A 23,868-nucleotide genomic window follows, 5' to 3' on the forward strand; every position below is an offset into this window, starting at 1 on the left:
ACAAGGTAACTTGATGAGCAGAAAATTTAAGTTCAGCGTCAGGGTTAGATTTTGGGCTCACAATAATGTCCTAAGTGGGTTTGTCCACGGTGGCCCCTTCGTACCCTTTCCAGGGTAATTGGGTACTAAGTGGGCAAATTATGCAGGTCCCGTTATGGTTTCAGTAACATGGGCCCCTGATGGGAAGACCATATTGGCAGGGGCTACCATGGAAAGCAGATATAGCTGTAACATGGGACTCATATTGTCAGCCCAGAAATTAACCTGAATGCGGCCCACATCATTTTGTCACCTACTTCCCATTGAAACTGGTCCCCCCCTGGTGGTTAACCGCTACCTGCCAAGGTTTCACTTTCCAAACGGGAAGATTATGTCCGTTTTTATTTACCGTCAATGAGTAAAAGTGGCTAAAACAGTTTCATCATTTATAATTATAAGTTTAAGTTTAATTTTCCAGGGTAGTGTGTAGGACTGAAAGATTTAAAAACAGTTCACATAATAGATCTATTTTGTGTCCCTGCTCCAAAAGAGCAATTATGAAAAACACAACACAACAAAAAAGATTAATTGGCTTTTGTGATCGTAGCGTTCAGTGCCGCACATAATACGAGCTGAATGAATATCTTTAATATACTGTAACTGACAGTTAAAGATGAACAACCACCTTTTTTTTTTTTTTTCACTTAAAATAATTTTAAGTGAAAAGTCCTTGTTAACACGCTGGTGTCTGGCGTTGCCGCCGCAGAGCTGACGTACAGCACTGGAGTCTAACACGCCCACGACACTTGCTCCCACATACATTATATTTGTCGCGGCACCATATTGTTTGTCTGTCACTTCACCTCGTTTTGCCCACTTTAATGGCTCCCGAGTCGACACGCAGACACGCGTGTATACATCAACTTTCATAAATACACACATGCAGTCACACACACCAAGTTATTATCTCCTGGAACAATGCTAATAGATGCATGTACTGCTGTGAGCAAACTGTTTGTGCCTCTCCTGCCAACCGAGTGGGAGGGTGAACATTTGCCAAGTCTCTTCTACCATGAGCCTCCTCTCCTCTCTCCTCTCCTCTCCTCTCCTCGCCCTATAAGCTTAGTCACTTCCTCTATACCACCTCATATTATCCTCCCATTACAGTAGTAAGTCTATAGGTCTTCTGTTTCTCATATCACTGCCATAGCACCTACTTGTTTGTTTGTGTATGTATATGTATATATATATATATATATATATATATATATATATATATATATATATATATATATATATATATATATATATATATGTATGTGTATGTATATATATATATGTATGTATGTATATGTATGTGTGTGTATGTATATGTATGTGTATATATATATGTGTATATATGTATATGTGTGTGTATATATATGTATATATATATGTATGTGTATATATGTGTATGTATATATATATATATATATATATACATATATATATAATTATTTTTGCTGTGGAACTGGTCCCTGATGTTTACACTCTGCGGTTTGAAGACATTTTGCTGCAGCGACAACAACAACAACAACTTTTAATTGGCAGACAAACACAAGCCCGTGTGCTGCACTGATATGTCCAGTTTTCTTTAATTAGCCGAGAGTGAGGGACAAGCGATTGAGGTGAGAAGAGCAGCTCCGCTGGCTGTCTAATTATTGGCTCCCCCATTGGGCAGGTATTCTCGTATCAGCCGGGCCGACAGGGTCACACACAGCTGGGAGCCACTCATCGCCTCTGATTCACCTCGCGTTGAATCATTCTCGATCCCGGAAATGCTTTACATTGCTCTAAAAACAATTATGAGCTGAGGAATCTGCTGCGAAGTGACTCACTTTTTTGTTGGATATAGTCAGTCTCAAGAGTTTCACTTCATTTTAGTTGTATTTTTTTTTTTTTTAAATAAAATGGATCCAGCTCTTGTTGCTGCTGCAGCTTTAATCCCCTCCTTATTTTGTGGCTTTGCCAAGAGTTCTAACTTCATTTAAATACCACCTTCCTTATATTTTTCAATTTCCCTGCCTCCACCAACTTATTTATGAAGGGTTTTCTTTCCCTCTGCTGCTCAAGAAGAAAGCTCACAAAGCTTTACCAGTACTGATTGTTTGACACTGATGAGCAGAGTGTGGTTTTAGAAAGTTTTTTCTGACATGATCTAGGCTTTGATCCCTCTTTTGTTTCATGTTACAAAGAGCTGGATCCCATCAAAAAACGCTGTACCATGGATGATAACGAGTGGAATAACAACGATATTCATGCAAAGGAATGTGGAGGAATTTTTTGTTGCGCCCACTACAAACAAACAGACCACATCACAGCTCCTGTTACCACGCTTTTCCACTTCCATGCTGAAATCCACCCAGATTCATTTGAAGTTGGAATTAAAGAAGAAAACGGAAGCATCTAAATGTTGTGTCGTTGAACCCTAGATTTGCCCACAGACCCACATCCTTTTTCTCTTAAATAACCGCTATATTTAAAGGTGGCATTGTTTATTTACTCCATTAAAACTTGTGGCCGGGATCAGTGGCCGGGACCCCGCTCTCTCATAAAAACAGCTTTTGAGCTTATTTATGTCTTTTTTTGATGTCTTATTTCTGCTTCGAGACAACAACAGTTGCAGCTGTACTTCATTCCACTTACACACAGCCATCAAACACTTCAACACATTTCCAAATGGCTTCTACAAAGTCCCAAAATCTTGAGATGTAGGCAGAAAAAAATAGAGACTTCCCTACCTACAACGGCTGTGGAGCTGAACAGAGGTTTGCTATTGATCTGTTTGATCTCTTAAGATCATTGCTGACCCAAACACACACACACACACACAGCAGTTTGCTGCAGTGGCTGGGTAATTCTGCCGTCACATGAAAACCGTGTTTCAAACCGCAGATGCTTGACACAGCACATCTGGCCTTTCATCTCGACGTCGCTTTCATGTGCCATTCTGTTTTCGGCGCTGCACATTTTCTCAGCATGCCTCTGACATTAGCGCTCTTCCTGTCATCCCGAAAGTCCACGTCAGTTGAAATCCATGATCCCCACAGCTACTGTAGAACAAATAACTGAGCCGTTCTTAATCTCTTCTCTTTTTTCACTTTTTTCATCCCCTGCCCTTTGTCCCCTTTTCTTTCACTTCTTTCTTCATCTAGCACAGCTGTACTCTTGAACACTAAATCAGGATATCATACTTATAGTACCAACCTCATTTAATTCTGTTACCCTTTTTCATGGAATTATTAAGATATCTAAGCCTAAATTGCACCACCAAGCTTTTCTTGTCTCCTGGTTCACACATTTCTCTCGCTCTCCACCATATGTGCGTCCTAAAGTTTGATTTATGCTTCGTCTCGTCCCTCGTAGACTGTGTGCATGTCTGCCATTCAAACTCTAAAGATGGTGTGGAACATAAAATGGATGAACCTTTTTTTTAGTGGAGTCTGTGTGAGAACATGAATGTAAACGTGTGAATGGGAAGCAGGTGAATGAGGTCTGCACACTGGCGTCACTGAAATGAAATACAGCAGAATACGCGCACTCCCGTTTCTCTGACTGGCTCGTAAGCAATGCTCGTGTAGCAGTGAATTTCGAAGACAGCAGTGACACAGGATGGCTTTGCTTTTTCCCGTCCTCGACTTGCTAAGATGTTCTTTTTTTAATATTTAATGATTATTCGTAAGAAAACCCCGGCTTCAGCTGCCGGGCTGAACCACAGTCCATAACCGAGGCGAGCAGATGAACAAGATGAAGGCAATACAAACTGGTGTCTGATGTTTTTTTTGCCTGGAACACGACTGTCTGTTTTGATTTTCAGTGGTCAGTGCAGCTGCTTTGTTGTTGATAAAACCTGGTAAAAGCGGTCTGAAAATATTCATTATACAGAATCTGAGAGCTATTGAATATTCCACTTATGCATGGGGACGGTAATACATTCCAGGCTGAAAAGGCTGCAGTTGAAACATTTAAACCGTGTGGCTCTGGATGTATTTTTCTGTGGTCTAAGTGTGTTTTTGTGTGAAAGCAGTGAAAAGCAAGTGAAAGCAGTGCTCGGAATCCTTGGTGATCATGCTCGGTCTCCAGCCGCCTGCAAGTCTCAACAAAAGCTGTGTGTTTGTGCATTTGTGCTTTTATTTGCGTCATGCTTGCACACAGACCACAACACACACGCACACTCACCCCTCCTCCTTACATATGTCTTGGTCCCTCGTTTGCTGCTCTCGGGGGACATGATTTACTGCATGCACACTGCGGCCTGAACTACTCGACGGGATCATAAAAGAGAGGCTTCATCGTGGCTGGCTGCTAAGAAAACACAGGGATGTTTGTCACCCACCAAAGGGGCAATAAACGCTGTCTCACGGGGGTGTAACACACACGAGTGGTCATCCACCTGGTAAAAGAATAATTCACACAAACCATCTGCCAGTCTGTGAGTTTGACCACAGTACATCTCTGAGGTCTGTTGGCATGCACGTATACAGCATTATTATATAGCATTGGGCTCATGTCTTCCACTAAACCTGCCTTGCATTGACCTCGGTACCAATAAATCCTCCCCCCAGCTGGTCACTAGAAATGCCTAGTTGGGTCATTTTACCAGAAACCTCAGCATCAACCCGCATTTCTCTAGTCATCTAACATCATAGTTCAAACCCCCAATATCTAGTTCAAACTAAAGTTGTATGACTCACTATCTCCCCCCCGCTCCCCTGCTGCAAAGTGTCTGTGGTACATTCTCCACTGCTTCACTCGTGTGTCCCTAACAGCTCTGCTAACGTGTGCGTGAGCTGATTTGTTTATTACTTTGCCGTCCATGTTGTAGTTTTTAGATGCCTTGGTTTAGCTTGATTGGGTCACAGCAAAACAAAATGTCACGGTCTGTTTCTCTGATGGAGTCGATGTTCTGTCGAAGGCCCAGTTTATGCACTAAGCTTGACCACACTGTAAATGCTTAGGATGAACATTTGCCCTCAAATCAGTTTTTTAAAGTCACAGTGGCAGTTTTTCTTTCTGCCACACAGCCCAGGTAAATTAGCTTTGTGAGTCATATAACACTGCCATTAAAAATGACTGCTCCTGCTGCTCTACTATACACTTGGTATTCAGCAAATACCGTAACATAGTTCCGTCATTACACGTAAGCTTCAGACCGATTAATCAATTAGCAAAATAGTTGACTGATCGAGTAATTGTTTCAGCTCCAGTGAAAACATGGTGGTCCAAAATGGTGGCTTTGGTAGACCTGATATGATGGGCAGTTTATGTAGTCAGGTGATAGTCCTGTACAATTGTTTTACTTATTTCAGCAAACAGGAAATAATTCTCCCCTCAGGTTTGTACAGATATCTGAGTTCTTTATGAGAAGTGACAGCCCCTAATCATCACCGTTACCTTCTTCTAATTATGTCTAAATAAAATGAGCAGGAGATTGTCATAAAGCAGAATATTAACGGTAGTGTGACGACGTACCTCCCCTCTCTTAATCCAATTCAGTTTCTCTTCTGTCACAGTTTTCCTATGCGTGCTTGACGTAGATTCTCTGCACCCCATCGAGTCGCTCCACTTTGACATTAGTACAAGTCAACTCTCTGTCCCTGACTCACATTGACTCACATTGACTCACAAGGCAGCACGCTTGCAGGCCTGCTTAGAATAGCCCCCTGTCTGCTTTACTAGCACACTGGGCGTGTGTGTGTGTGTGTGACAAGTAGCACACATGCCTGGGAATAAATTAGCGATGTTGATGTCAGGCACCATGCATTACTGATTGTTATCAATCAATAGGAGCTTAGTAAAACACCAAGGCATGGAGATGAAGCAATCGGCGTGGGCTTTTTTCTGCCACACTGCCCAGGTAAATAAGCTTTGTGAGTCATATAACACTGCCATTAAAAATTACTGCTCCTGCTGCTCTACTATACACTTGGTATTCAGCAAATACCGTAACATAGTTCCATCATTAAACGTAACTATGCACTAACTATTCTAAAAGCACACACACACACACACACAAATCATATGGAAACATGGTGTGCGTGACACCAAACCTTCCTCTTACTGTGAGCGACAAGCATAGTAAACTAAAAGAATTCAAATTCATTCACTCAACATCTGTATCTGAGTGGAACCAAGGGCACAGGCTGCATAAATAAACTTCTACCGTCCTGTTTTTATCATCCACCTTAAAAAAATAATAATTTGCCAGTGAATCAATAAAAAGTTCCAGTTTGAATACACATTATTGAATAGGGGGCTTTTTTTGATAAAAAGCTGATGCAGTTGAGTTTCCATCACCTACTGTTCTAGGTCATTTTAAAAGAATGCCATTTTATTACAGCAATTTTCTGCACCTCAGCGTGCCGTCATTTATAATAACAAAAAAAATTGCATTAAAAAAAAAACAGTAGGGTCATTAATTAATTTGGAGAAACTGTTTACATGTTTAAAAGCTTTGACTGGTTAAATTCAGTTCAACTTGATTTAACTGGAAACACACATGCACAGACACACACACACACACACACACGGCTGCAGTGTGCAGTGTGGCAGTTATTGTCCCTACAGTTCCATTTGTGCTGACCTCTTGATCCTGCCATACTCACGGCTTTCATATTCACCGGTCTCTCTTCCTCAAGTACCCCCAGCGGACCAGTCCATTACTGGTATCAGCACTTCTTATCTGCTACCACTCTGCTACGGCAACATCACACTCTCTCTCCCCCCAACGCCACACCCACTGTGGTGCAGTCCAGGCTGTGCACCAATCATACAGGAGCCATGGCGACCGGGCTATATATCCCTGCTTCCATCTGTAGCTGGCACTCTTGCATCACATTTGCACTGCTGCTTACTCCTCTCCCAAGTGCCTTTACTCTCCTCCTCTCTGGGTCTCATTTCTTTCCCCCTCTTGTTAAAGCTTAGATCTCCGTTATCATCTATCTCTATCTTCCTTTTTCCTTTAGTTTAATTTAATTTTAATCCATTTCCAATTCTTCTTTCTTTTTTTATCTTTGGTTTTTGTTTCTGCCGTCTCCCTCCCTATTTATCTTCTGCCCTCATTCTTCCTTAATTCCCCTCGCCCTAACTTCCTTCTCTCATAGCCACATTTTCATTCTCAGTAAGTGTTTCCCCCCACACTTTTGCTTGCTCCATAATAACTTCTTCCTAGCAGTCTATCATGTTTTCCTTCCCACTTACATTTTCTTGCCTACATCTCGATTGCTTTACCACTTAATCTTCCTCTAACGTCAATATCGGCTCCTTTCTTTCCCCTCACTACGCCAGCCCTGTGAGCTGTGGGTGAATAGGTGCATCCCGCCGTGCTTCCTCTTTCAAATGCCTTTTGTGATCGCTAATGAAACACTTGCACAGAAAGGGGAGGAAAAAACCTAAAAGCATGATGTGGCAGAGGGAAGGTGGACTGTTGAGAGGCCGGGCTTGCTGATGAGCTGACTGACGACCTTGTTGCCAGGTTGGGTGCAACTTATTGCAGAAGGTTTAGGCCACATTCTATCCGACAACTATGCCATCACGCAGCTTAATGCTTAATACAGTGCTTGCATCTGTTTGCACAACAGCTCAGAATCCATCTAACCCACTTACGCGACGCATTTCAACGCAACACACAGATGCAAATTTGATATGAATCAATCTAAGCGCACAACTGATCATTTGCATTTGTATAAGAACGATGTGACTGAAAGTACAGGTCTTGCATATAAGCAAGCCGTCAGTGAGTTTGAACTCGTACAGCATGTTTATGTAATGCTCCAGCGTGTCTTGAATGAACCTGGCATAATGGAACATTAAATATTAGGACAAACACAGGTTTTCCCAGTGACATTAATTAGGCCTCCACTCCAGTTTTATGAGAGCCAGGGTTGTCCTATTCAAGTGTAAGGGGTAGGTCACACTAAATACTTATAAATAGGATTGCAAAAACAACAAATCTCATGGTGTCCCGAGGCATTGTGTGTGTGTGTGTGTGTGAGCGAGCTTTCTTTTAAAGTCTGAATATCCCCATGTGCGTGTGATCGACTGGGCTCCACGTGTCACCTGCAAATGCTGGACATTACAGGCTGAGTCATCATCCCCCCCAGACTTTGTATGGAGGGGAAGGTAGTGAGTGCTGTGCTTGATTTGATATCTGCCAATGTGACTAGTTGTGACAGTGCTGGTTATATTGCAGTAAGTTACTTTTACCCCTTTTGATGGCAGTTGGTTTTTGCGGGGTGATAATAACATACTGATACTGCAGTTGTGTCCACTTACTCTTCATTTATGTTCAAGTTTCTCCCTAATCTCAGTCTTTGCGGCCCTTCCTGTCTTTTTATGCCAGATGTCAATGCTCCCCAAGTTCGAACACAGAATCCAGTGAAATTCAGGAAGGAACGTTTTTGTGATTCCTTATTTAGATGGCAAATTTTTTTTTTTCTGTTTTGGATATATTTCTGCACAATTTTACCATCCCACAGAGTTGTCTTTCCCCATCATAACCATCTCAGCCCCCAATCCAGTGCAATGCTTGAAGACATTTAAATTATACATTTACAGCCGATGCTGTATTAGTCAACAACATTTGACATGTTTCCAAGCTCGAGGCATTGCCTAAATGAGCTAAATGAGTAAATGCTTGTGCTCTCTCTCTTCAACAGTCTCTTCTGACCTGTCTCTTATTCCGTCTGGCTCCCTCCTCCCACTGTTTTTTTTTTTGCCACTTATTTATTTGTCAAAGCTGTCCTGTTACCCTCTCAAACGTGCATATCACGCTCCTCTGCTGACAGTCTCCACTGTAGGTTAAGTAGATCACAAGCATTCAGCTACTTGCTACACTCTTATTTGTTTTGTTGAATTCCTGTTGAAATCTATGTAAAATGGTGCAGTCAAAAATTGCCTGCGTACACAGGCCTGTGACTGTGGACCTGCTAACACCCTGCATCTACAGAGACCGGTTATTCTTTGATTTAAGAAATGTACTTTTACTCACACAAACAAGTATTAGAATCTGTGCTGGTAATATTCCCTTTGTCATCTCTCACCCACATAGAATGATGCACTCCAAACATGTTATGATGCTCTTAAGTGATGTGCGTTCCCAGGGTAGTTGACAACACTTTTTTGCCCTCTCCCTCTCGCTCTCTCTTTCTCTCTCTTTTCAATAATTTAAGTAAACAAGTGTGCCTCAGACAAGGTAACACGAGTTACAGTATAAGGGCAACAACACGGCATTGTCTTCAGTCTTACATACCATGTTTTCCCAAACACAAACTGGCTCACTTGTCCAATACACGCCAGAAACATGGTATGTGTTTCATCATGTATGTTATCCTTCTTCGTTAGTTACAGAACTGTGAGCAGTATTATGATTGAGAGGGGGGTGATCCTGTCTAAGATGAAAAATGCACAGTTAACAGCGAGACCTGAAGGCATTTGTCACCATAAAAAAATGCCCCCGCACTGATTGAAGGCACAACAGCTGGCAATGCAATGAAAAGTGAAATGAGGACCTATATTTTTCGGCTAAGTACAAGACGGTATGAGACACCCGAAGTGTATTATCACCTTATTTTACCCATTTCTCACTCAGTAGATTTGCAACTAATAACATCAATTTGTAACTGAAATAATCTTAGTAAACACAGTCGGCTTGTGTCAGTGAAAATCATTAAATGATGAACATTCATTTAACAAATAAGATGTGATGATAGCTCTGCAATACTTGCTTTTCCACACACCATTGCATCTTTTCAGATCTTTTCAGGTATATTTTAGAGCAGTCTTGTCTTAAACGTAAATAACATGACAGCAGGTGATGACAGATTCAGAAGTAAAGCACCATCCACTTCTGCGCTGTGATTCATTCTGCCTAAATCGTTTCAGCACACACAGGGTTAAAGCATAGCTGCAGCGTCTTACTGCAGTGTCTAAAGCATTCGGCTGATCGTTACAGTATACACTAGAAGAGAAGGGGGGGAAAAAACATCTCTCTCTAAAACTTCCTTTTTTTCTTCCAAAAATCCATTTTATTGCATTTATAACATTTGGCACAGTACAAATTCTTGGTGCTTTTACAAGATAAACCTGTAAAGATCGACACTGACCTTTTTTCGGTTTTTGATAAAGAAAGTCTTCTCTGTATAAATATTTTCCCCTTACTGCATTCTCTGTAGCATGGTGTAAAAATCACACAGAATGCCCCTTTTTTTAAAACAACACTACCCTCATTTGTCAAAGTCAAGACAGCATCTTAAACAACTCATTGTTTTAAATAGAAGTTACAGGTTAGAAAATAGTTTCTTTTTCTTTTTAATATATGTTTCTCTATCACCAGCCCATGGTAGTTTTCAATTTGTCCATATATATATATATTTATATATATTTATAAGCATGTACAACAAGAAATCACCAGTCTTTTTAAGTTTTCACTCTGTACAAAAAAAAGTAGATCCTGTCCTTTTTTGTGCATTCTATTGCATGATTTTATGGGCAAAGGACAAGGGGGTGGCACGGGTGGGAGGGGCCTTGGGGACATAGGTAATGGAGTGGGAGCCAATTAGGGGGCCTTTCAAATCTGAGTCTCCTGTACTTTCTCCTTGGTGTGAGTTTTTATGACAAAGGGCTCAGCCATTGTTGTGATGGTACTGGGCAAGGTTCGAGGCAAAGAGTTCCCAACATTGTTGTCTGTCCATTTAGCCCCATGGCCAGTTGGTTTGTAGGTATTATATTTAGGCTTTAGAGTGCTGTAGTCCATCTTATGGGGGCTGTACTCCATTTTGTGTGGACTGTAATCAAGTTTAGGTCTCTGAGTGTGTGGACTAAAGTCAGACTTGAAGGCGCTGTAATCTGCTTTGTGAGGGCTGAAGTCGGTCTTGAAGGCGCTGTAATCCGTTGCAGTCTTATGAGGGGTGTAAGGGTCCTTGTGTTTGTAGGTAAGGTCGGTTTTCGACCTCTGGCCATTGTAATCTGTTTTGGGTTTGGGTTGAGTGCTGTAGTCAGTCTTAAATGGGCTGTAATCAGGCTTAGGTCTTGGGTGAGTGCCAAAGTCGAGCGTGAATGGACTGTATTCAGCCTTAGGTTTATTCTGTGTGCTGTAGTCCGATTTCAGTGGGCTGTAGTCATGTTTGGCTTTTGGTTGGGTGCTGTAATCTCTTTTGAATGGACTGAAGTCGGGTTTCTGCCTGGGGTGAGTGCTGAAATCTGGTTTGAAGGGGCTGTAGTCCGTTTTAGCTTTTGGGTGGGTGCCGAAGTCTGGTTTGAATGGGCTGTACTCTCCTTTAGGTTTGGGAATGTTGTAATCCTGACTGAATGGGCTGTAGTCAGGCTTTGATCTGTGAAGACTGAAATCTGGTGTTGATTTGTGAGCACTGTAGTCTGGCATGGATTTGTGGCCGCTAAAGTCCATATTTGGCTTATAGGTGGTGTACTCAGCCTTGGGCTTGTGAAGGGTGAAATCAGGCTGGGGTTTGTATTCGGCCTTGGGCTTGTGAAAGCTGTAGTCAGTCTTGTGGCTGTAGTCCAATTTGTGTATGCTGTTATGGTCCCGGATTTCAGGCAATGTGAGAGCTGTCTCTTGAGATGCAGATGCTGGTGGTGGAAGGTCCTCCTCATCCACCTGGATAATTTCCACAGTGCGGGCGGCTGCCACTGTGCTCCTCTGCTGGTGGCGCTTTCTCAGTTTGTAGAAGGCAATTAGCATGACAGCAGCCAACAGCGTCACTGCCACAAAGCAACCTATAATGATCTTGGTAGTCTTCATCACCTCATCTAGGCTAGGCCCAGACTTCCCTGGCTTGCCAGTAGAACCTTGAAGTCCTGGAACTACAGATGGCTTAGCTGCACTTGGTGGACTGTCGGTGCTTTGCAACAGTACAGTTGGAGTCGAGATGAAGACTGGCTGAAAAACAGAAGGAGACGCAGTTGTAGTTGTTGTTCCTTGGCCTGCTCCTCCTCCAGCTACCCCAGCTCCTGCAGCAGCAGCTGTGCCCATGGTGGTTGTCTTAGGTTTGGGCATCTCAGTCGTTGGTCCCAAGACCTCCACTGTCACTGTGGTAAAGTAGCTCAGGTTGGATGTATTAAGCTCAGCTGCACTCACATTGAGGTAGGCTGAGGCGTTGGAGTTCCCAGCTGCATTGGAAACCATGCAGGTGTAAGTGCCTGTGTCTGCTGCAAGGACATTGGAGAAATTTAGAGTACCATCATTGAGGACTGATATTCTCGGATTGCTAGAGGCATGTGTCAGTATAGTCCCATTTGGCAATAGCCAACGCACTGAAGACATCATGGCTGTGCGGCAACGAAGCTCAGCCACTCGCCCTGCTGAGATGTTCAAGTCCTTTGGAGCATCAGCAATGAATGGTGCAGAACACTGGACTGCTGCACCCTCTCCTCGATCCACCTCAACCAGCTGTCGTCCCCTCATGATGGCAGGTGAGTGACAGCGTCCACAGCAAGTTGAGTTTGTAGGGATGTATTCCCTTAGCCAGCGTGCTAACCATACAGCCTCACAGCCACAGGTCCACGGGTTATGGTGAAGATGGAGCTCCACCAGGTACCTGAGCGGGGAGAACAGGTCATGTGGCACAGCACTCAGATTATTATGGGCAAGATTTAGCTCCACCAATGAAGATAGGTCATCGAAAGCATTTCTCTCTATCACTGTGATTTGTGAGTTCATCACCCATAGCTTTTTGAGTGAACGCAGGCCTTTAAAAGAGCCAGGCTTTATCACTGGGAAATGATTTTCCGATATCTCCAGTTCCTCAAGGCCCTTGAGGGGACTCAGGTTTGGCATATCACCTCTTATGTTGCACATGCCCAGGTTGAGGTACTTGAGGTTTTGTAGACCCTCAAAAGCTCCTTCTGAGATGTACTCCAGTTTCCTTAGTTCTCCCAGGTCCAGCCGCATGAGTGATGGCACCCGATTGAAGGCATAGGAGGGTATACTCTCAATTGGGTTGTTCCTCAGCCACAGTTCTCTTAGTTTAGACAGGTACTCAAAGGCCCCACTGGGCACCACTGTCAACCGGTTGTCAAACAGCTCCAGTGTGTTGAGGCTGGTGAGTCCATTAAATGCGCCCACCTCAATCTGACGTATGGCATTTCGCCCAAGCTGAAGCACCTCAAGGTGGTGCAGGTGGCGAAAGGAGTCAGCCTGCACCGCCTCAATGGCGTTCTCCATTAGATTGAGGTGCCGCGTGTTGGCAGGAATACCAGGGGGCACACGGGTGAGGCCACGTCGGGTGCACACCACCTTCCCCTGCTGATTACTACAGGAACACTGCGGTGGACAGCCCTGAGGGCCTTGAGACACCGCCGCCCCCGCCAAGGCCAGGGAGGCGCTGCTCCACGCTCGCGCCATCAGGAAGACTACACAGAGCAGGGCGGCTTTCCTGGCACGATGCACAGCTACCCGCCCCAGGAGACTCATGATGTGGCACATTCATAATTCAGCATCATCTGGGGGGAGGAGGGGGGTTGTGGGGCTAGTGTTTTGGGGGCCTTGGGGATTTGGGAAGCAGATAGTTGGCTGGTAGTAGTGTTAAGGGATCAAGAGTAAAGAGATGGGAACTGAATAGGAAAAGAGCAAAATGCTGGTTTAAGGTTTTTGCTAATAAGAAACAAAATATGACCTATTCTTGATCAAGCAATGCTTTACTTTCCATGAGCTGTGCTCATGGGCAGAAGGGGATGGGATGGTGGGAAGGGTTTGCTTGTCTGAAACATGTATATTTGAGGGACATGGTGGTAAATTAAACGACCAAAACCGTATTACAACGTAGAAGAAGGGGTAAGATGTTACAAATTTATGCAAAGGGGTTGAAACACTAGACACCTACCTCAAGTTATTATTACAGGTCCTTGAACTGAGATATATAGCTTCCCTCCTTTTTGCAATCACAATGCTGTGGCATTCAGATCAGATGTATGTATATCCAAGAGCAGCAAAGAAAGCCTTTTTTATATATATTTTCTCAGGTCTCAATACCAAAGAGCTAAACCAAGAAGAGCCCTTTTGTAAATCCACACATCCAAAGAGAGCGTTTGGACCCCCTTAGTGAGTTTTTTTTTCTCCCTTTTCTTGCTGACTAGAAAAAAGGAAAAAAAAAATAGGAATCCAGTCAGGCTCCCAAAGCAGCAGTGCTCCCTCTCTCGCCTCTTGCTGTCGACTCCTCTTCTTTTGCTTGTCCTTGGAATCTGACAGTTGATCCCCCTGCTAGACACCTTACCCAGGTCTCCATAGCACAGGCAACAGACAAACAAACATGCACAGTATTTTGTGCCAAAGCAAAAAGGAGGTAGTTGGGGACAAGGTTGAAGAATGTTGAGTTGAAATTCCACAATCCTTTTCACTGTTCTTAGATTTTTCTCTTTGCAATGATCAGGAGGGGAGGCGGACAAGTCTAGTCATTAAAAAACAGACCCCCTCCTCTCTGTATTCCTCTGTTCACTTTTCCGTGATCAGTCGGTCGGTTGGTCAGTCTCACAGCCCTTTTTCTCTCTCTCTCTCTCTCTCTCTCTCTCTCTACTTTTCTTCTTGCTTCTCGTCTTAGTGTGGTGTCGTGTCCATTTAATTTTTCTTTTTCCTTTTTTTGCCTATTCTTTCCTCCTCCAGGAGTGTTTGAAGGGGTTGAAGAGGCTAGGCGATGCACAGTACCTTCATTAACGTCTTTTCCCTCTTAACTAGCCACATGCTCCAGTCTCGGCAGCTGTGGTGGGCACAGCAGCAATTGAAAATGCACACACACCATCCTTGCGAAGCACACAGCAGCAGTGGCGAGCTCACACAGCAGCAGCTGCAGCCTGCCTCCAGTGCACTTCCCAATAATCCGTCAATTTCTTTAGAAGGGGGTGGGTTGGGGGATGGAACCGGGTGCTGGGAGGAGTGGGGTTGTTGTAGCAGGGTTGATCGAGGTGGGTTAGAGGGAGGAGGGGTGGTGCGCAGTTTCCCCTTCCTCTCTCCGGCGGGTTTCTTTTCTTCTTCTTTTTGTCCGGTTCTTTTTGCCGCCGCTTCACTCCTTGTGATGATCAGCACCCTCTCACTAATGCAGTGTCCAACTAGGGAGAGGAGCGAGGCAGGAAAGGCAATCGCTGGGTGAACGCTTGGCTTACAGGCATAACGTTAACAGTAGCGTCGATGTGGAAAGGATCAGTTGTAGCAGCAAAAGAGAGGGTGTGCGCCGGGTTGGATCTCTCTCTCTCTCTCCCTCCCTCTCTCCTGCGCACGCTCCTCTCTCGCTCTCTCGCTCTCTCTCTCGCTCTCTCGCTCTCTCGCTCTCTCTCTCTCTCTCTCTCTCAGACACTCTCTTTCTCTTTCCCTTCCTCCCTCCTGCTCTCTGCAGTGTCCTGAGGTAGTTGGTAATGCTCAAAGCACTCAGACCTTTTTAGAGATCTACCTCTTCAAAAGCCAGTTTGCTCCTGCTGTCCTCCACTCTTTTTTTTCTTTTTTTTTTTTTCTTAATACTCGGTCCCTTGTTCTGTGGCTTTCTGGGGCTTTGTGTAGCTTAAAGGAATGGACAGGCTGTCCGAGCAAAAGGCATGGATGGATGGTGGCATCCCCACAGCAACCACATTTTAACCCCCTCCTCTCAAGCAATATTCCAGGCATTCCAAAAGAGTCTGGCAAAGCTTCCCAGCATTGCTTTGGTGTCAAAGGCAGGCAGATGGAACACAGTTCCTCTCACTGCCTCACTTCCTGTCGCTCTCTTTCCCATCTTTGTGCCTTTTTTTTCACTTCATCTCCCCCTTGCCTCTCACTCTTTTTGTACTGTCCTTTAGTGGAAAATGGAGAAACATGAATGGACTGCTGACGCATCCAGCTCGGAGCAGTGCTTTGGTTTGATGCAGTGTGTTTTTGTGCATTAACTCCCCCCCTCCCCACACACACACACACACACTCCACTCTTACCCTGCTCGCCGTCTTCCCTTCTCTTCTCATTCTCTGTCCATCACTGTGTCACTTGACTTCCATCGCTAGCTTTCGTGCTCTCTATACAATTTCCTGCCGGCTCACATTTGCATTCGCCACTTTGTATTTCCCTCCTTCAGTTGTATGTTTGGCTTATTAAGGCAAGGATCTGTAATTTATTCCTTTTCCATTTCGTCCTTGTTATTCTCTGCGATGAATAAAAAGGTTTAGAATGTGAGAATTGTTATGTTACAGATGAGTTACTCATTTGTAACATGTAGGATTTTTGATAACCTTTTCTGCTGGCTGCTGGGTCTACACCTTTAGCATTTTCACTTCTCCACCTCTCCTCTGATATGTAAGCCTGGACAGGTAGTTAGAGTACTCTAAACAGGCAGGCCTTAACCCTCAATTTTAGCACAAACTGTTGCTCGAGGAAGCACCCAGCCATAAAGGTCATGTTAAGGAAGGCGACCAGGAGAAAAATGAGACGTGCTTTACCGTCCTGCCACAGGAGAAGATGCAAAACAGACACACCTGACTGTTCCATCGTCTCTCTCTCTCTCTCCCTCTCTCCCTCTCTCTGTCCAATGATTTGTACATGACTCATGTCTATTAAACGAGGGAGCAGTGTGGGCAATTTATGGCTGGTAAAGCTAGCCGTGACAGTCCTGATAGGCGTCTGTGCATTTGTGTCCGAGGTAGAGTGTAAGTGTGTGAAAGAGAGATGGAGGAGAGAAAACATGTGAGCCAGAAAAGGTCACACTGCCTGTAGCACAGTATGTTATTCCCACCGGCACAGGAGTAGGAAGTGGACCCCTATATAACACACACACACACACACAGTTTCTCCTTGACTTATCTCGAGTTGAATACGAATGAGCTTCAACGAAGCATATGCAACACTGTGGTGGCAGCCACAGGAGGATGGTGGGATTTTCCCCGTTAAAAAAGAAAGGCTGTTTCTTTTTCTCTCTCCACAGGGGATTCCCTAGGACTGGTAGCCATGTGAAGGCTGATATCAAAGGTGTGCTCCACTGCTACATCCCCCTCCCCCCTCACTGCGTCCTCTGAGCAAGTAAACGTGCGACATAATGGGGACGCACCGTAGCATGTTTTAACAATGATGCGGTCGCAACTATGCAAACATTTCATTGATCTATTGTCACCTGAGCAAACTTTAATTGAGGGATCCTCTGGTACCCGGTGTGCTCACTGACTCAAATCAAACGGTGATTTTATGTACATGTAGTCTGACGCCGTTCATGAGCAAGTGACCTAGAATGAGTTCAGGTTGTGTTTCTTTCCACTTCGCACATTGCCTTGCTCAAGGGCACCCCAGCCCTTGACCCATCCTGGGATTTGAACAGGCGACCCTCTGGTCACAAGCTGGGTACGAGGACAAGTGCTATCTAACTACAATAATTCATTGACCCATAAAGTGACCAACACCACAAGTCCAGCTCTCTCCTGTTGTCTGTTTCTCTTTCCTGTTGTTTCCTATTCTTACCCTATTTCTTTGTCTGTCAGTGGTCACTGCCTTCTCACTGCTGATTGGAGCCGGGGTCATGGCCTGCCAAACTCTGTAATGCTCCACTGACCAAAAGTGGCCAACCCTTTGTGTTATATAGCTTAGCTCTGGCCTGGAATGACCCATATGCCTGGATTGTCAGCCAAACTGTGTGATCACAGCAAGTTTTTCTTAAGCCTCCAGCATGTGAGTGTGCTTTAGTGTCTAGTGTATAAAGTAGTGTCCTACACCGTGGCCAAACAGTATATGCTTTCTCAGTGCGACATACAGTGCGTTGATATGAAAAGTGTTGTCAGGCCTTGCCCCCAGGACTTGCTGACTGATGACGGCCTTGATGAGCTGTCAGATATGCGGGATCCTGCCCCTGCTTTGCAACCCCTGCCCGCTGTGTTTCACCTACAGCTCTGTGCAGCCACCTTTCGCACTGGGACACGAGGATGCTGGGGTGTAGTTAGCGGGGACCATGCGACCTACTTTGGTGTCCGCTAGACAGCCAGTATGTTCACGGGGTGTATGCAAACGGTACAGAGGCCGTCCTCTGGGGTTGAACGCTCGCAAATCTGGGCTGCGGCCAGTCACATGTAGGTCAGCAGCCTGTGACTGTTTGCATGTGTGTACGTGTCAGTAATTCCGTTTGTATGAATGGCCTATGGTATAGTAGCAATGATTACGAGGATGTTGGAGTCGAATGATAGCTCTAATGATAATGTCATTGCCCCTACCATTGCCAGGATCAAGGATTTACAGTGCAGGCCCTAAGGCAAAGCCCCACATGGTTTTCTGTGTGAACACAGCAGAACAATATTTTCCCAAGGAGACAAGAGGCACACTATTTTTGGGGCTTGTCTTGTGCTTTGAGAGCTATTACAAATGTTATGCATTCAGGTGTGAGTTACATGTGTTTATATCCAAGTATCCAGTAATGTTTCGGTTTCAGATTGCATACCAGTGGCTACCCTGACATGATGTTATCATAAGAGCATTTTTTTCCCCTGGTCAAAATACTGAAATGTGCGTGAGCACGTACGCGTGCGTGGGCGCAGACACCCCAGACTCAATAATGATGACCTTGAGGTAAAGAAGGTTTTCATTTCAATCTCCACAAATTAATTCTGCAGGAGATTATGTGTGACACATAAACACACACACTGCTATCAGTGTCCCAGAAAAGGCTTAAAATGCTTGCGCTTTATGCTTGTGCACACGCATGCACCAATCATGCCTGGGTACCAAAAGATTATAACACTCAATAAGGTATATTAGTGGCTTACATCTGGCCAGGTGAGATGAGAAAGTGTATTTATGCACCACTTTGTCTCACTAGTTTGATTCCAATAAACTTGTGTGACCTCCACTAAGCATAATAAAATCATTTTGATATTTTCAGCATTTGCTTGTATTGGACATTCCTTTGTCGTTAATGCCTTTGGATGGCACATTAATGTAGAGCAATGTGGATGAACTGTTAAGATTAGGTGAAACAAGATAATACATTCTGTTATGAATCAATATTCCTTTAAATTCCCCTTTCTCTTTATCCATTTTGTTGTGTTTGCCTCAACTGTTTCACAATTTTCCCTTTAATTTCCTCTCCTTGACTTTTGCTTTTGTTATAGCTGTGTCGTTGCCCCCTTTCTTTTCTTTCTCTCAACCTCTCGTCCTCTGTTTCTTGTCCCTAATCCCCCTCTTTAACAAAATCACTACTCTCTACATTGTCTTTTTGGTGTGCGAGAGACAAACTGTGTCTTTCTGAAATAAGGGACGTATCTGGTTGTGGCAACTAGAGGGCTCACGGTGAAAGACAAACATTTCCACAGCTCTGTTTTTCATTCATTCTGTGTTGCTAGCGTCGTCTCCTGACTAATAGATTTCAGTATGTTGAGCTGTGTTCACAGTGGCTGCCAGAGCAGGGATTAGCCCGAGCGCTGTTAGTTGGAAGCAGAGTAAAGATGATGGTGCTAGGTTAACACTGTCAACTCAATCAAAATGAGCCAGGAGGAGAACGACGTGTGCTTTCCTGGAACTTTCCAAAATTCCAACTTCAATCATTTGCAAATATTTTTCTTTTTAGATGTAAAACACTTTCCGTCACGTCTCACTATTTATTTTTCTAACAAACGCTAGTGCTCACCACGTCTTGCCTTGGCCGTGTCACTGGTCAGTTTGCTTCATTAGGATTCATGCAGCATATCTGTATGTGCGTTCATCACAATGTTGCCTTGCCAACTGCCAGGCTGTTGGAAATGGATGTCTCTTTCTCTGAGCAATGTGAAGGTAAAAACATAGTAATTCACCACAGAGAGGGCAGCTAAATCTTCTCGACTTTTAGCTCCTTTGCAGCAAAGATGCTGTCTTTTTTTCTTCTTCTCCAGAACCACCCCTCTCTCTCTCTCTCTCCCTCGCTCTCTTTCTTTTGCTTTTATGTCCTTGGGTTGGTCAATACAAACTTCTTAACTGGTGAGCTGTTACTCTGCTGTATTTTATGTGACATTAGTGCCATATCGGGCTTTGCATTACTTCTCCTTGTCTCAGTTCACTTACTAGTTTTTATAGACTAGAATGGGGGGCTGTAAAAAGGATTTATTACACTAACAAATGCTTTGTCTCACCTTGCCTTGATGATGACAAACAAATGTGAAGCTTTTCCTGTAGCCTTTATACAATCACAAGTGTAAAATGTCTATTGGTCGAGGTAATTGGATATAACACTTCAACAAAAAAACTCCCAGTTTGCCCTTTAAAGTACAAATCTCCCTTTATAAATAATAACATCTATACTTTCCGGTCTTTATCATCATCATGCATGGAATCGGATCCTCAGACACTTTTGCCATACTGAAGTTGACACCTTTTGTTTCTTCTCCCACTATGATGCCCCTGACCTTCACGTATCCCCCTCTCCCTAATATCACCACGGCAATTACCTTCTTTGCAGTTTTATTTTTTCCTGAAACTCTAAATCCCTGAATCTCGATCAATTCATCATGTAGGGGGGGGGGGATTAGCCCTACTGAGGCCTGGTACTGCACACACACCCAGGGATGGAAGGGTGGGGAGGGGAGAAACAGCTTTTCATTTTTGACAAATCCACCTTGCCCCATACCCTGATAATGTTTTCCACTTACATTTTTATGTGTCTGTAAGCGCATGTGTCCGTCTCACTTTGTGCCTCCCTCGTGTCGGATATCATCTGTGTACAGAAAGTCGAATTTCATCGGTTCAAATTTTGATTTCATCACCGATATTAACCTTGTCTTTATCTGTGTGCGCATGAGCTCGCTGCTCTCCAGTGTGAGCATTATACTCAGAGAACGGTAATCAAGTGCGGGATTTTCTAAGAGGTATGAAAAGTTATTGTTACGACATGAAATAACATTTTATTTGTATAAAGCAGTAGAGAATGGAAGTTTGAGTATGTGTGTAGCTGCCAGTGAGATACCCAGTGAGTCTACATTTGTTCCCACACTAGAGAATTTTAGAAGCCAAACAAAGTGTGTCTAATCTATAAGTGCAGTGTCAAACGTTGTGCGCCGATAATATACCCGCTGTAGCTCCGACGACAGAAGCACTGGAGCAGTTCTCCACCCAAGCACCTAGGAGACAGTGTAGGGTTAAGGGAAAGCTTAAGGTTGACAGATGGACACAGGTGGACATTGACTTTATTTATGAAACAACCAGGAATCCACACACACCCTGTTACACCTGTAACTCCAGACTCCATGACCTTGCTTAAATGCGTTTTCTGTAGCAGAGCAGTCAGGGATTTCCCCCGAAGGTAGGCAGCGGCTGGGGGCCAGCAAGGTCCCAGCTATGAGAGCGGGGTGGTGTGCGGTGTGGGGGGGTGTAAACCAGCAGGCAGCACTTTCTAAATTGAAGTCAATAACACACAGCAGTCCATTCTATAAGAGCCGGTCCTCCCACACATTCTGCTTTCAGCCACTAAGGAGAGCTGATGGTAGGACGTCGATGGAGTTCTCTAAAGTACCTCTACACATGGCAACATGTGTTTGTGTGGGTGAATGCACACAAGGGTGAAGAGAGGCCAGGCACCAAAGGATCAGGCACCTCGTGAAGAAAACCAAGTGTTTTACTTTGCCTCTTATAGTGTGGTTGACATTGCTACAGCAAAAAATTGGAAAACATCAGGGATGGAAACCAAATGCTCTTAGCCTGCTGCACGAAGGGAAAAAAAAGTGCTTTTATTCTACATGCACCTATTGTGCGAAATCTTGCTAATGCTGGCATATCTGAGACACACATGCACATACAGCCTTACTGTGCCCTTAATCCCTTTTTTCATGTTAGCACTTCCACATAGCTTTGGGGGATTAAAAGTAGCATGGTTGGCCTCCTCTGAATAGTGGAAAGGAAAGGAAATTATTAGTAACTGGTAGAGGGTAGTCAATCTGGCTGACATGAGTTGGGGTGGATGTGCGATGAACTTGCACAAACCTTCGATTTGAATCTGATGACGACCTTGTAATGACTGCAATAGCATGGAATGGGGCATGATTTGTTTGGGAGCTTGCACTTTTGCGTACTTTTGCTGAGCCAATTGATTAAAGAGGAGTAGATGGTAGGCTGCAGTTTTAATACACTGTTCTCAGCTCGTGTGTTTTCAACAGGCAAAAGCAATTTCATGATAAAAGCACATTTACTTCTCGACTCTTGTGTATACGCAGCATTTTCACAGTGTGTGAGAATACGTCTTTTAAGCAAAGGTAGTTCTTCTAGATTGAGTCATAACTGCGTCCACAGTCTGCCCTGCCCTCACCCCCCCACCCGGTATCTGGAGGAAAAAATCGCACATGCAGACGCATATGTTCCTACTCGGATGCATGTCGTTGCTTTTATAATGCAATGAAATGTTTAAATTTTACATGATACTGAGGGAATAAGCTAAACGAAGCGTGACTTTATTCCTCATCCACGGGGCTCTTTAACGATCCTTCGCATAAATCTCAGTAAGACTTTAATAGCTGTCATCTTTACATTGACTAAGTGCATTATGTTTTTATCTACATTATTATATTTGCACTGTTGTTTCTTGCTGTTCCACCATTATTTGCTGGTAGTTTTTTGTTTAGTAGGTCAGGCTGCACATGCCTGCTAGTCATCCTGCTGTTGCTCTTTCTATTCTCTCTGATGGCATCAGCTTAGGTCACTTACACCCAGTTGTGTTTATTGGTGTGTGGCCTGGTTGTTTTTTTCATAATAACGTACACACACAAAAACGCATTGGCTTGACACATGGATGAACAGTAGTAATTTCCCCAGGCAGACATTGATTGCACTTTAATTTTCCTGCCACTCATTGTTTGACATCCCGCTGAAAATTATAAGTTTGACTTGTAACCTATTGAAACCCGTGATTTTCCTCTTTACTTCAGCCAATGTTGCAATTAAAAATAGTAGTTGTTTTCTACTTCAATATCAGCTAACGGCTAATCATTCCCAGGTTTGTAAAGTGAGGCAAACTCTAAAATATCATCAAACATTTACCTGAGGAGTTTATAGTTTCAGGTCTTCAGTACAACATGGTTTCTGTTGTTCTAGTGGTTAATTATGGGACCCTTTCTGCTTTGCCTCAATCCCGCCGTTGTTTTTTTGTGAACATAGTGGTTCCTCTGGATGATAGATGCTCTGGTCGCCCTCCGTTACTCTCCCAAAAGTGTTTAATCAGGTATGATCTAACTTAAAAACGACATTAGTCTGCGCTGTAGTTGAACGTGGTGCTCATGAGACCGACTGCTAGCGTATGCAGTTTAATTTGCATCTCTTATCCTGGGATGGCTTTGCTGACTTAACTGTCTAGACGCCCTTCTTCTTCAAGAGGTGGCATTTGTTTTTCTGTGTGCGTGTGTCTCATCCCTGTTATATCATCCGTTTTAGGGGCTCGGCTGTACACGGCAAAAAAAATAACTAAATTGATGAAACCACTGAGACACTCTGGTTTGTATTTTCTTTTGAGGAAACAATCGAGCTTTCCACTTATTAATTCAGTGGAAAAAAACAGCCTGTGGGCACAGGGATTTACCTCTTAAGAGGTGCCCCATTGGGTATTCAAGCAGTAAGCCTGGGCAGCATGAGTGTTGAGCTGGCCACAAGATTGTTGTAGCTTGTAGCTCAATGATACAGGAGTGAGGTGTCGGCTTTTTGCCTGTGGGCACATTGTTGAAATTGAATTTGAAGAGAGTCGCTGTGTCCCCGCCTGTTTTGGAGTGAGTGTTATCCATCCTATTTGGAAGCACAATTGTCATATTGCACACCTGGCGGTGTTAAAAGCTCTCCTGCAGGAAATGGTACATTCTAAGCCAAAAATATCAAGTACACACAATTGCACTGCAAATGGTTGTTTGTCGCTGTGTTAAATTTATTCTGTGCCATTAGAAGACGTGTGTTTTTTTTGTGT

The 23,868-nt window shown here is 43.9% G+C and overlaps 2 protein-coding genes across 3 annotated transcripts in view; one reads left to right on the forward strand and one right to left on the reverse strand.

The window, feature by feature from the left end:
• snd1 (staphylococcal nuclease and tudor domain containing 1) overlaps window positions 1–23,868 on the forward strand; it is a 166,751-nt gene that overhangs the window by 65,795 nt on the left and 77,088 nt on the right. The window lies entirely within an intron of this gene.
• lrrc4.1 (leucine rich repeat containing 4.1) lies at window positions 10,029–15,212 on the reverse strand. The gene has a single exon (XM_044022840.1). It carries the CDS (start codon window positions 13,457–13,459, stop codon window positions 10,586–10,588), a length of 2,874 nt encoding a protein of 957 aa, XP_043878775.1. The 5' UTR covers window positions 13,460–15,212; the 3' UTR covers window positions 10,029–10,585.

The sequence above is a fragment of the Solea senegalensis genome, linkage group LG3 (assembly GCF_019176455.1).
Source record: "Solea senegalensis isolate Sse05_10M linkage group LG3, IFAPA_SoseM_1, whole genome shotgun sequence".
NCBI lineage: Eukaryota > Metazoa > Chordata > Actinopteri > Pleuronectiformes > Soleidae > Solea > Solea senegalensis.

Excerpts from the sequence above, each read along its gene's own strand:
- lrrc4.1 (XM_044022840.1), bottom strand. The coding sequence starts at position 13,459 with ATGTGCCACATCATGAGTCTCCTGGGGCGGGTAGCTGTGCATCGTGCC.